The sequence below is a fragment of the Eptatretus burgeri genome, chromosome 1, assembly GCF_056783735.1.
Source record: "Eptatretus burgeri isolate ZD-2024b chromosome 1, Ebu_testis_v1, whole genome shotgun sequence".
Taxonomy (NCBI): domain Eukaryota; kingdom Metazoa; phylum Chordata; class Myxini; order Myxiniformes; family Myxinidae; genus Eptatretus; species Eptatretus burgeri.
The window spans coordinates 121,044,837-121,059,111 of record NC_140961.1 but is presented as its reverse complement, the minus strand read 5'-3'; the positions used below and the strand labels follow the sequence as shown (position 1 = coordinate 121,059,111).

General features: G+C 42.8%; 1 protein-coding gene across 10 annotated transcripts in view; it reads left to right on the top strand.

Moving 5' to 3' along the window:
- The window catches only part of LOC147035299 (adenylyl cyclase-associated protein 1-like), a 129,536-nt gene that overhangs the window by 48,096 nt on the left and 67,165 nt on the right, over positions 1-14,275 (top strand). The window contains exon 1 of one of the 10 annotated variants that reach the window (XM_085896651.1): positions 9,737-9,928. The exons of the other annotated variants lie outside the window; for them this stretch is intronic. Within the exon in view, the coding sequence (XP_085752777.1) occupies positions 9,752-9,928 (177 nt within the window). The 5' untranslated portion in view covers positions 9,737-9,751. Of the gene's footprint in view, positions 1-9,736; positions 9,929-14,275 lie in introns of those variants that run through there. 10 annotated transcript variants of the gene reach the window in all.

The following is a 14,275-nucleotide window of genomic DNA, read 5'->3' as shown; positions in this document are numbered from 1 at the left end:
TCTTGGGCTAAATTGTATGGGGGAAAAAAACTGATGTCATCGGTCATGTGATTTGGCAGCAATATTGTTTTGAACATACAAACCTTTAAAAACCTTCTTCTCTGAAACAGCTGAACAGATTGAGCAAAACTTTATCGATATGATCGCCTTCCCATGAGGAACAAAAAATTCTCCAACTATGATGTCATAAGTCACATCGTTTGGCAGCTATATTGGATTTACCCTAAAATCCTAACTATACTGTAATTCATGGACCGGTGTTTGTGTGTTTGTTTTTCACACTACCCCTCCTACAGTTCTGGGACAATTACATCCAGAATTGCGATAGAGGATCAGCTTGACCCCAATTAAGGTGAAGGGATTTTTAAAAAAAATCTTTCAGTGTCTTTGGAGGGGAGTAAATTATCTACGTAAATGTCTGTCATGTAGCGCCATCTCCAGGTGCAGGAGGGTATTACGAGTCTCCACCATTGACAGTACAGTATTCCTGTCCCCACGTTTTCCTGTACAATGTGTTTTGAATTATAAACAGGAGGTGGGTTTTTGCTTCATGCACGTAACGCGGGTTTTTCTTTTTGCCTCAACAGAGCTGTCAGTTGCCTATACACCACCCAAATAAAGATCTGCGTCAGAAGAACGTGTTCATGTTTGGACCAACATCGCCCAGAGGGAGGGTACTCCGCTAGTCTTTAAAACTCATCTTTACCAGAACGGCTTGACAGATCGAGGGGAAAGTTCACCCGCATGTTCCCCGTGTCTTGCGGATACCAGAGAGTTTACAATTAATGAGTAGGTCACATGGTCTGGCAGCCATATTGGATTGAACAAAAATCTTTGAAAAACTTCTTTCTCTTGAACCGCTTCATCAAGCGACATGAATCATCACAATTATGATGTAGTTGTCATGGGGAATATGTGTTTTAAATTTCAACTGGATCGGCGCATGGTCTGACATCCAGAATGTTTTTTTTTTTTTTAATATACATATCTTCCTGCTCTTTTATCATAATCCCAGTTGTCAGTGTCTATCTGTTCAATTGCCGATCCAGGGAAGGGGTTCACCTGGTGCACGTGAACCCCCCTCCCTCCACCCCTACAATTAAGTCACATGATCATCGTGTGAGATATCACTGGACAATCGGCAATCGCACGTCTTTTGCTTTCACTCGACAATTAATCCGAGCCGCAATATTTTCTCCGCTGGTTCTGTTTTAGTCCCTGCGACTCAGTGTTTAGTTCTGGCTCCGAAGAGAAAGGCAACATTTTCTGGATCGTGTCCAACAGCAAAGCGCAGTACAATCCTGAACTATTTCACCAGGTAATTCAAAGTTTCAGTGTCTACATCGTCCCTTATTATAATGAATGATCTGATGATCCGCAATGGCGAGTTTAGGTTTAGTGCTCTGGTTCATATCACCGCATTTTGTGCTCGTCCGTTCGATATTTTCATTGATTTGTATTGGAAACATTTTGTGCATTTACATTGTTGTTGTAAAGATGCATCACAGAAATTCCAAAATATTCAGCTTTTCTTTAGAATCAGTTAGTGACAGGCCTGATGGCTTTTTGTCAAGTAGCTCGATATTCCCAAATTTTCCTGTGGAAAATGTAAATTTATGGTCGGACGCAGCGAGCTCCGGATAGGTTAACCGGTTTTTCCTCGATGATTACATTGACTTGAATAAGGCTTGGTGGTATATTTCACAATATGAGAACATCTTCACCTTAAGTGAACCCCCCACCCCACCCCCCCTAAGAAATCTCTGGATCCACCTCTGCTCCTGATATTTTGCTTTATATTTTCCTTTTGTCTTTTATTTTTTTTTTGCAATCATTGCAGTTGTATTCGTTTATGTTTTGGTCTCGTGTCCGGCATCTTCTGTTCACACCTGTTTTTGGAAATTTTTTGCTCGGTGGGATAGGGATACCTTTTCTGTCTTCCTGTCTTTCTGTCTTCATATTTGCATACAAATTGGATTTGTTGGACTGTTGAACTTTTCACGTACTCAGCCAATCTTACAGGTATCAATATGAGTATTTCGTTGAGCTCCATCAGGCTGCTGCCTCCTTCTCATCTCAGCAGGTACATTCTCGGGATACACTGATTTTTGTAGAACGTTTTGAGGATAGTGAGAAGTTTTATGGTTTTGATATCTAGTTGATTCATTTCCGATTGTGGCCAGTTTATTGTTCCTCAGCTGTATTGGAATACTGGTACTGATAGTTTGTTTATGGCTTTGATTTTGTTTGAAAAAAGAGGAACATATGAGTGGAGGTGAGCAGTGATCCTGGATTTTGGTACTTTCACCAGAAGGGGTTGATGTTGGACTGTGTATGCCCTGAATAATTTTTTTGGGGGGGAGGGGGAGGGACAAAGCACAGAAAGAGCAGAGGGTGCAAGACCACAAAAGAGGTGGTAGAATACAGAAAGACCACTGACCTGCCTGTGATGGGAAAGTGTGAGGTCCACAGACTCAGATTCAGCACAGGAAATTGCAATGATCTTGAAGGCCTTGGTTTCCATGGCATCAAGCTGAGCAAGGTCTGAGGCAGTGGAGCTAGCCCAGAGGGGAGAGGAGTACTCCATGAATCTGTGGATGAAAGCCATGTAGGTGGATAGGAGTTTACGTATGCCAAGGAAGGACTTCGTACGATGGCGAATTCCCAGTCAGCGAATGGCTTGGGAGGCCAACTTTGAAATGTGGATGCCCAAGAGAGATTGTGGTTGATCGTGAGACACAGGAGTTTGAGTGACTGAACTTCCTCAAGAGGAATGTTAAGAAAGTAAAGTGGGGAGTGCCAGAAGGACCATAGAGAGAGAGAGAGAGAGAGAGAGAGAGAGAGAGAGAGAGAGAGAGAGAGAGAGAGAGAGAGAGAGAGAGAGAGAGAGAGAGAGAGAGAGAGAGAGAGAGAGAGAGAGAGAGAGAGAGAGAGAGAGAGAGAGATTGTGAGGGGTGGGATATGAGGTATCAGGATAAGGGAAGGGTGCAGGGCAGGATGATGGGTAAGTCGAGAGGAAGCAGAACGAGGACGAAGCTTTACCAACCTGAGTCGTGGTCCCTTCTTCCTCGGGCCTTCCTAAGACCTCTTTTCCAGCCTAAACTTCACGTTTATGGCTTACTACAGCATGAACAGGGTACATATATACCAAAAAAAGCTGGAGGAATAAACATTGAAAAAGATTTCGGAGGAATGGGGTATTTTATACCCACACAATGGAGTGGGCCAGGACGTTTCTTGCTATTTGCATCCGGTTTGTGGTTTGGCGCACGTGGACAACTGATCAGCTCTTGTTCCTACCAGTTCATCTCAGCTAAGTTTCCCCGACCAGTTATGTTGTCCTTTACCATTTTATTTTTTGGCTCACCTGGAACGTATTTCCTGGGAGCTTATGGGCTGGCACTTCGTCATTCCATCAGTCCGTCTGTCCGACTGTCCATCCGTCCATAAACACTTGCAACTTCTTCTCTGAAGGAACACACACAATTTTGATGAAACTTCATCATAACCTTCATCACTCAATATGTACCAAAGTTTGTTCACTGCATGAAAAAAAATCAGGCCCGAAGGGGTTCACAGAGGGTTGCCCCCCAAAATAGATATTTTCTTTCTTTGCAGACACTATGCTCACAATTTTGATGAAACTTGACCACAACCTTCATCATCCATGACGTACCAAAGTGTGTTCACGACATAAAAAAATTGGGGTCTAAGGTGTTATACAGTGGGGGTGGAGGGGTTACCCCCTAAAATAGGTATTTCCTCTCTTCTCGGAAACTACGCACACAATGCCGATGAAACTTGACCACTACCTTCATCACTTGAGATTTACCAAAGTTTGTTCATGGCATAAAAAATAATTCTGTGTCTGAGGGGCTCCATGGAGGGAAAATACAGGGGGGTTTCCCCCCAAAAGAGGTATTTGCATTTTTCTCAGAAACTAAACATACAATTTTGATGAAATATGACCTCAATCTTCACCACCCATAATGTACCAAAGTTTGTTCATTGCATTAAAAAAGAAAATTGGGGTCTCGGAGTGTCCACAGGATGGGTTGCCCCCCCCCCCCCAAATCAGTATTTGCTTTCTTCACAGAAACTGCACACACAATTCCAATGAAACTCAACCACAATCTTCATCATCTGTGATGTACCAAAGATTTCTCACTCCATTAAAAAATATATCAGGGTCTCAGGGGTTCTACGGGAGGGTTGCCCCCCAAAATATGTGTGTGATTTCTGTTGTGAAACCACACTCACAATTTCGATGAAACTTGACCACAACCTTTATCACCCATGATGAACTAAAGTTTGTTCACGGCATTAAAAAAAAAACAAATCCATCGGTATTTACTTTCTTCTCCATGATATATTTTGTCGGTAATCCATGGCTACCAGTGATTCCCTGGTTATCTTATCCAGCCACTACCAGGTGAGCCCCAGGGGTATTGCCCCAGTGTTTATTCCTGTTTTGATGTTTGGGTTTTTCGTCAATTTTTCAGTCACAAACCGTATCCTGCTGTGTTACCCGAGTTAAGTTGGGCCTACTTGTGATAGTCGAGTGTGCTTCCTCTCTGTCTCCGTATTTTCTTTCCTCGTTTTTACTCCATTTATTCCAGCTATTGTTACTTCAGATCCCTCAGCTCAATCCATTTCCCCGTCTCCCTCAAAAATACTGTTGCGGGCCGGGGTCTGGTGGCGAGAACGACCGCCAGGTGGGGGAAGTTACGTCGACTTCCACCAGACTCCCCGGAATTGTAGGCCGTCGCTCACGGATAATTCCGTGACGTGGTGGGTCGCTTCACCGACCGTGGACGCCAATACCTCAACCGCGTGGCATAGGGTCCTCCTTTTGAGAACCAAGTTACCTAATTAACCATGCGGTTTCAACTACCAGGGAACCACGCCCTCGGTACGCCTTGCTCAAAGCGGATCAATATACCGACTATGGTAGAGTACCAACTACCAACTCTACCAAATACCATTCCGGATCGGATGCAGCCGAGCGGAACTGCCAAGGACGTACCGGCTAAAAGGAACAGATTGTCGGGTATAAAAACCCGGCTAAACTTAGATCCAAACCATGCTGGACCAATGGAGAAAAAGACAAAACCGAGCTGGGAACATTTCTCCAATTATTTATTTACACGAGGCGAGGAAATCATGTGGCACAGGAACAAGGTTTATTGGTCATGTTATGCAGGGGAAGATGAGAGAGATGTAGTGCGACAATTATACAGCAACTTACCAAAGCGGACACAGAGCAGACTTACGCGAGAATAATAAAAGCAAGAATTACAATAATCAAAGATCTTACACAATTTTACTTAAAAGACAGGCGCCACACTCTCAGACAAAACAAAGCCAACGAAAAGAAAAGGGGACCCTTTTACAGCCAGGGAGGGAGTTGAGGTCCCAGTTCTCGGTACCTGAGAGTTTCGGGCGATGGAGTGCTCCATGGTGCAGCACCTGACAACAGTCGTACAGTTCGGACCACAGCCGCCTGTATGGAGTTCGGGTCCGTGGAGGAGCTTGAGTGGAGAGCGTGGAGTCCAAGGTGGGAACGAGAGATCCGGTCGAGGTCGGGTGTTGCCGGAGCAACAAGGTGGGCCGCCGAGGTGAGACGTGGGCAGACACTCCGTAACAATGACCCATTCAACAACTGCACACTTCCAATCCTTATGCCGCAACCTCCTTCGACCTTCCCAACCAACCAACCAACGAACGAACCCACTGAACACGAACCAACCAAGCACACTACACCGAGGATTGCTTCGTATTTTATAGATCACGGAGCTGGGGGTGGAGCCATGGCGAAGCCGACGTCATCATCCATCCTGATTGGACCAGGTCTTCATGCGGTCCGCCTTCCTGGGTGGGGTCTCGCCAGAGTCCAGCAAGGCCCACCCACACCACGTGTCTGGGTCTGGGAAGGTAGATGGTGGTGCAGCTACCATAACCATCCTCGGGATTCTGCCTCAGAAAACCAGTCTCTGGGTAGGCACTCGTCACGCTGTGGTTCCAATAAGGGGGAATAAAATAAAAGGGAAGAAATGATTTATAATCCTAAGGAAAAATCCCATCGCAACGCACCCCCCCCCCCATGTCTTCCCACTGCACACAAGGAAGGGATCTATCTGCACGTATACTAATGGCATAACTAACTCGGGACAACTGTCTGTTGTATGCATATGGTTCCTAGAACCGTAACAATACAAACAACATGTCTTCGTCACTCGTAAAAAAAAAAAAACCCAACAACCAGCAAGGACAACATCGGAAAAAAAAATCCAAACTCGAACCGAAGTGCATAGTTACTATTTCCCTATCATCCCTTCTTCGTCACAACACCCCCAAACTAAATTTTCACCGAATAAAGCCTTTCTCTTCCTTCCAACCTCTTCCCAACATTAAAAAAAACTGGTGACAGCCACTTCACAACTTCCTACCCAGTAGACGAAGTGCCAGCCCATTTTCCGGATGGAACATGCACATAGCCCTGTCAAACAAGGTGTACTACCTTTGATGTGAACTACAATACCTCTTTGTATGTAGCTATGAACTACACTACCTCTTTCGATTTATAGAATTTATCTCCCGACAGATACAACTCAAAACCCCATTAGCTTTATACTAAACCGCGGCTGCCGATCTGTCACTGTGCCGTCTGCTTACGGTGGGAAGAATTGGGGCCCTTAAAGAAGTAGAGAGAGAGTGTCATGTTCAACAGTGTTGTAGTATAAGTTGATATTCATAAAAATTTGCAAATATATCCAACATGGTGACGGGTTGCTCGGATAATGTGTGAGTAGCGTGTGTAGTGCAGATCGAATATGCGATGCTCACCGGGTGAGAGCGAGCTATCAGCATTCAGTGAACACCAACTGATCAGATCAGAGAAAGGCACCAAAAACATTGTTGATGAGTCAGATGGATTTTTCATAACTCAGCAGTCTTGATTCAGGCTCGACTGAGATTTTCTGCAATGATTGTTGTTTATGACATCATTCTTGTTAAACGCACGGGACGGGCCGTTAAAATATTGTGGCTGGAGATGGTGGTGATGGCATCGGTAAAAGTTCGCTCGTTTCTCACAGAGAAATGACACCCATTAGAGTTTCACATCTGTGCCTGCATGGCTCGCTTCACTGCTGAAAGCGTCATTTCCGCAACATTGAGCAATGCACCTTTCATTATCGTTGACAAATCAAAATATTAAGCAAGTACGAAATATTAAACCACAAACAATGAAATCCTTGCTTTCAACGAGATGAGGGACAATATGGGAATGTGGAACCGCTGAAGCGACTTACCCAGTCCGCGTCACTTCTGCTCGCAGATCTGTAAAGTGGAGTATGTGCCATAACTCAAAAAAGTACTGATTACAGGTTTATTACCTGTGCAGTTACACTGTGTTCGATTGACTTAATTGGTTTCCTGAGACATATTCTGCACTCATCAATTTTCATGCAACAGAATAACCAGAGAGTTGGTGTCAAAGCCACCCAATGCTCGCCTGTTTATACATTTATCATTTTTAAAAGACTAGTCTAATAATATTTTTTATAAAGCATTGCAGTGAAGTCTGATCCAAATAATTTTAAAGCAATATATATATATATATATATTTGTATATTGTAATCAGTAAACTAGTACACATATTAAATGAATGGCAAGCGTCTAATATAAACAGGCGAGTATTGGGTGGCTTTGACACCATCTTAGGTTGAAATAAAAAAAAAAATTAAATCATTTGTTAATTTCAACTTCACTACACCAATAATATACCCCAAAGGAACCTCCATGCCTATCGGCATCCAACTACACATATTAAATGAATGGCAAGCTTTTAAAAAATAACTTGCACCAAAAACTTTAACGTTGATGTGCTACAAAAAATTAAGTTCAAAACAGGTCAAAAATTTAAAACATTTGAAATTATTTTTAATTTCAACTTCACTACATCAATAATACACCGCAAAGGAACCTCCATGCCAAATATTATCATCCAAGTACACATATTAAATGAATGGCAAGCTTCTAAATAACTTGCACCAAAAAACTTTAACGTTGATGTGCTACAAAAAGTTAAAGTTCAAAACAGGTCAAAAATTTAAAACATTTGAAATTATTTTTTAATTTCAATTTCACTACATCAATAATGTACCCCAAAGGAACCTCCATGCCAAATATCAGCATCCGAGTACACATATTAAATGAATGGCAAGCTTCTAAATAACTTGCACCGAAAACTTCAACATTTTCACGCTCACGCTGACGCTGACGCTCATGCCGGGGGTTCTTCGAATAGGCGAATAGCTCTCTGTTCTTCGAATAGGCGAGCTAAAAAAAACTATCGAATGCATGCCTGCCACATGCCCTTGAATACAAACAAAAGCCATGATGTTGATCGATAAACCATTCGTTTCCACTGATTGTCAACCGAATCAGAGTGGACATGGAGCTGGAAAAACTGATGAGCATAACTGCACTTGATACCTTGTCTGAGCACGTACAGCAAGAGGTTCATTTGACTTGTTTTGTTGTCGAATTGTGCCAAATCGTCTCGATGATTTTTGTTTTGTTTACAAAAAGCTCATGGAAGGCAGGCTTAAAATTTCAATGCAATGACAGAATGCAGACACTTGGACACAAAAGAAAGAAATAGCAAACGGGGGAAAAAGGAACGGAGGAAACCCAGTAACCTGCAGGTAGGATGGCTGGTTTGGTGGGGTTAATGGGGTAGAAATGATCGTGGGTAGGGATGGAGGATGATGTAAGAGGTGGTGCACTGCTTCTGGAGGGAGGAGTGTGATTTGAACCTTCTGAGCAAAGAGGTTCCACAAATGGGAGAAAGGAGTGGAGGTGTACAGAAACCTTTATTTTGGGAGTTTAACCAAGAGGAGGTTATTGCAAACAAATGCATCCTGGAAGATACGGAGGGGACCAGAGGGCGAAGAGAGCAGAGAGAGCTCGACTGGAGGAGAGGCAGTAAAAAGCAGAGAGGCCAAACGACCTGTCTGTGATGTGAGACCAACAGGCCTTGTGCTTTGGCCTCATCGTGGGAGGTGCAGTGAAGCTTTGGATGAGGTTGTTTTCTTAACGAGTTCCCTGACAAGGACCTTCAACACAGAAGGAAGCGATGATACCGATCAAGCCTGCACAATAGTTGCTAACCTGTAGTTGGTTGTCTGCATTCTAACCTTTTCAAATGCTGAGAATCAAGCAAGGAAGTAGCATGTATCATTTTAAAGTGTTTGATATGACTTGGCTGGAATTTAAATCGCCGACCATCCAGACTGACAGTGGACCCTCTAACGATTACACCACCGAGTCTACTTTTCTCTCGTATTAATTTACAATTTGAATCGCCGACCTCCCAGACTGACAGCAGACCCTCTAGCTATGACATCACCAAGTCTACTTTCCTCCCATATGAATTTATCAATCCAGGTGACTGCTTATTCCACTTTTATTGTACTGCTGGAAACAACAATGCGCGCGCGCGCGCGCGCGCACACACACACACACACACACACACACACACACACACACACACACACACACACACTTTCATCCCATTTCATTGACGATGGATCCAGTGACCTTCTATAAGGCTGGTGTTGGCTTAGTGGTTAGTGGTTAGTGTAGCGGCTTGGGATCATAGGGTCCTAAGTTCAAGCCCTGTTGGGCCACTGAATTAATACACCAGGAGGTTGACTCAGCCTGTCATCCTTCCGAGGTCGACAAAATGAGGACCAGTGTACTGGTAAGGGGAACACTGCATCAGCGGCAGAGCTGCGTCCCAACCAATGATGCAACGGGGGGGGGGGGGAGAGAGAGAGAAGAGAGAGAGAAGAGAGAGAGAAGAGAGAGAGAAGAGAGAGAGAAGAGAGAGAGAAGAGAGAGAAGATATTCTGAGCACAGTGTAAGCTCCCTAAAAGGTATTTAACATCGACAGTAAATTACCAGAAGCTGGGTATTCATCCTTCCAGCCAAATAAGCAAGCTTGTTAGTAGCTGGCACGACTCTTGTTTGGTTGCAGGCAGTTAGCGTGTGTCCGGATGGAAAATGCACATAGCCCAGTCAAACAAGGTGAAGTGAAGTTGTACCCGGACCTAATTAGTTGATTTGCCAGCTGTATTCGTGTAATTTCTCTGGTTGGAAAGTATGCCATTAACTTGATGCAAGTGAAGCATTTCTGATTTTTAAATAAACGGGTTGAATCCTGATTGCCATTCAGGTTATCTCCGATATGCTGAAATAAAGCATGCTGCATTTTCCGTCTCACCATTCAACAATGTGTACATTTGGAAATTCGTGCTTTTCCTGAGGTGTGCATACACTGTCCCAACCTTTGCTTAAATTGTTGAATAAAATTTCTGTTTATGCGTCATGTGTTGTCGGGCTTCTGCCATTTAACAACTTTTCATATGTACTGTGTGTCGGTACGGAAAATTGGACGCGCTATGTTTCACCGCGACATTCCCCCTGCACCTAGCCAATGAGTAAATGCTCGAGACGCCATTGTTGAATGCAATTTGCCAATATTTTATGGTACAGGAGAAATAGGAGGCATCTGAGATATCTTTGTATAGTATTCCAAGATATACAGGTTGTCTTGTTCACTTGTACAGAACAAATGTACACAACCTCAACAGAATGCTCAACAAAACATGTTAGCTATTGTAAGCCCACCTTGAAAGAAAGAAATAAACAAGCAAACAAACAAGAAGACGTCATGCAGAGCACGATACTTGCAAAATCTATCAAACAATTGTGATCTCAAAAATAATTGATTGTTGAATTCAATGACCGAATACGCAACTCCTCTTCAAATTTCAAGCGAATCGGATGAAAATTGAGAATTTTGGAAATTCGGCCTGTGTTGACATTTTGGTCCATGTTGACCGCAAAAATAATTGGCTGTTTGAATTCAGTGACCTGAAATATAAATCATGTTCAAATTTCAAATCATTCAGATGAAAATTGAGGATTTTAGAAATATCACCTAAGTTGCTGACCTTTGGCCTATGTTGACCTTTTGACCTTTTGTCCTTAAAAACAATAGGCTTCTTCCTTATGACAGACTACCATGTGGTGAAGTTTCGTGAAGATCGGTTTAAAATTGTGATCTCTAGGCGATTGACAGACAGACAGACACAATAACAAAATCGACGAACCAATATACTTGAAAAATCTTCGATTTTGCAAACAATAAATAAATCAACAATCAAATGAATAAACAATAAAGATGCCACACGACAGTGACGAAATGCAAATAAGGAACAGAGATTTGACAATTTTGAAAACACCTATCAAGTGTATAAGTTTTCCATGATTGAATGGTATACATAACAGAATTGGCTGATACATTTCATAACTGACAACTTATCGGTGTTTTGTTTTTGAATACATACTCGAGGCTTGCGGTAGAGCGAGAACACTGAATGGATCAGGATGTAACAGACAAAAACAGATGCAAAACATGCATGGGGAACATAAGTTGGACGCAGATGATACATGGGGTGGACAAGATGAATACAGATGGAAACTCTAAGGAGGAAAAACTGTAAACTTGGAATGAGGATGGAATTGGGTCGGGTTAATGAGGTTCGAAAAGATGATGGTTTAGGATTGGGAACGATCTGAAATGGTGATGAACATCTGTCTTTTAGACCAAAATGGCTAAATCAATCGTTGTGATTTTGGTTTTCCAATTCATTGACCCTGATATGCAAACCCTGTTCAAATTTCAACTCAATAGGATGGAAATTGATGATTTTATGTGATCTTGACCTTTTTACCCATTCATGTTATGGCCTCAAAAATAATAGGCCTCTAGTTTTTGATGAATGTACCAATTCAGTGACCCAATATAAAAGTCCTGTTCAAATTTCAAGTCAATAGTATGAAAATTGATGAATTTATGTGATCTTGACCTTTGACCCTTTGACCTCAAAAACTCGAGGCTTCAAGGCTTGGATTGGTGAACGAATTCAATGACTCAACATGCAAATTGTGTTCAAATAAGCAGAGTATGTACCCTCTGGGTGTGTGGAGTTTGCACATTACTTGCTGAAAAAAATAATAATCGTCACACTCTCTTGTAAGAAGACCGCATATGTTTGTGTGGTGTGCATCTCAAGGGGTCTCAATATCACGGGTGTAAAAGTCTACAGGTCTAAACAATCTCAGGTTTCTCAGGTGTGAAATGGTCTCGAGGGTCTATAATGGTCAAAATAGGTCTAAACGGTCAAAGAGGTATGTTTCAAAAGTAGTTGGGGTCTAAAGGGGTTGAAAAGGGTCTAAAGGGGTCAAAGGTGTCGAAAGGGTCAAGTGGCCCTTATGTTCCATGGGGTCTTCAGGGTCTAAAGTTTCTTCAAATATCTGAAGGGTTTTTGAAGGTAGAAAGGGACTTAAAGGTTTAAAATGTTCTAAAAGGTGGAAAGGCATCTCAGAGGTATGTTTCAAGAGTATTTGGGGTCTAACGTTGGTATTTTCCCCACTCTCAACCCTGCCGTTGATGTCCCCCCCCCCCCACTCTCTCTACTGTTCCTTTTGTTCTGTTTCCTCCTGATATATATATATATATATATATATATATATATATATATATATATATATATATATATATATATATATATATATATATATATATATATATATACACACTCGTACATAAGCAAATACAACCCGTTGCTTCACTGACGGACAATGAAAGGGGGTGTGGGGAGGACAAAGAGGGAAGGAGACAGAGGAAGCAGGTGCAGGGTGAGAGTGGGGAGGGAGGCAGTGAGGATGAAGAAGGTGGAGCTAGGAAGAGGGAGGGGAGTATGAGAAAGGGGGGTAAGTGGGGAGAGCGACCCCTCACCAAATGTTGGAGGGGATAGAGAGAGAGAGAGAGAGAGAGAGAGAGAGAGAGAGAGAGAGAGAGAGAGAGAGAGAGAGAGAGAGAGAGAGAGAGAGAGAGAGAGAGAGAGAGAGAGAGAGAGAGAGAGAGAGAGAGAGAGAGAGAAAGAGAGAGATAGATGCATTTTATTCGGAGGGTGGAGTGAGGAGGGGACAGAGTGAGAGAGAATGGGGGGGGGAGGGGGAGGAGGAAAAAGAAAAGCCAAAAGCAATCACTGAAAACATTGAAGTACCACTCAGGTATGACCTTATGATCCCATCAGGCATGAACATTCAAAAACAAAGCACTGCGACCAGATATCATACTTAGGTACAAAAAAGAGAGAAGAAGGCATTGCTAATTGAGGTGTTAATACCGGTGATTTTGGATTAAACGAGGCAGAAATCAAGAAAATAACCAAGTACCAAGACCACAAGCATGACGTGAAAAGATCCTGGAAGCTGAAGAATTCTAAAGTTGTACCAGTGATGAAGAACCTCAGGGGAATGATGACGAAGAACCTCACAGAGAAATTAAAAAACATCCCTGGGAACGTCACTACAAACGATCTACAGTTGGATGCCGTCCGGGGCTCAGTGACGATCCTGAAGAGAACCCTGGGCACAAAACTTTGAAAACAGAAAACTTCACAGCTTGATCCGTGAATCGTGACCCCTTACCGTCATGAAGGTGGATACTTTTAGCCCACCCTGGGGGACTCTTTTCCACATTCTGAAACCCACATATGTAGACACCAATGAACAAAACACACACACACACACACTTCCTTTCATTATTACAGAAGGCAGCACTTCCTCCAAGCTCAATGGCTGTGTTTGTCTTGTCTAAGGGTTCTGTGTTGTGTTGTTGGTTGTTATATTATCTCCACATGCAGGTTTCAGAAGGTGGAATGGAGCCTTCCCAGGTCTCAAATTGTTTGTGTGTGTTTGTGTGTGTTTTTGTGTGTTTTTGTGTGTGTGTGTGTGTGTGTGTGTGTGTGTGTGTGTGTGTGTGTGTGTGTGTGTGTGTGTGTGTGTGTGTGTGGTGTGTGTGTGTGTGTGTCCTCCATAACTCCAAAAACATAAAACCAAGCAACGTGAAGCTTTGCATGCATACTCATAAAACTCCAAGGAAATGTAGGATTGAAAATTGGGTGTTTGGGTTAATTAAAACACCCCTTTTGAATATAATTAACGGCCTTATTTAATTGTATCCATCAGGTGATGCTTGGCCATGTCGCTCTCTGGGTCTTAAGGCATTTCCTGGGTAATCTCTATGGGGTCTGAGGCTGCCATGTTTTTTTGGCCTGCTCAACCATGCCTTGACCTGGAACAGGCCGCAACCATTTCTTAATGATGAAGTTTTTCTTTTCACTTTCCTCAC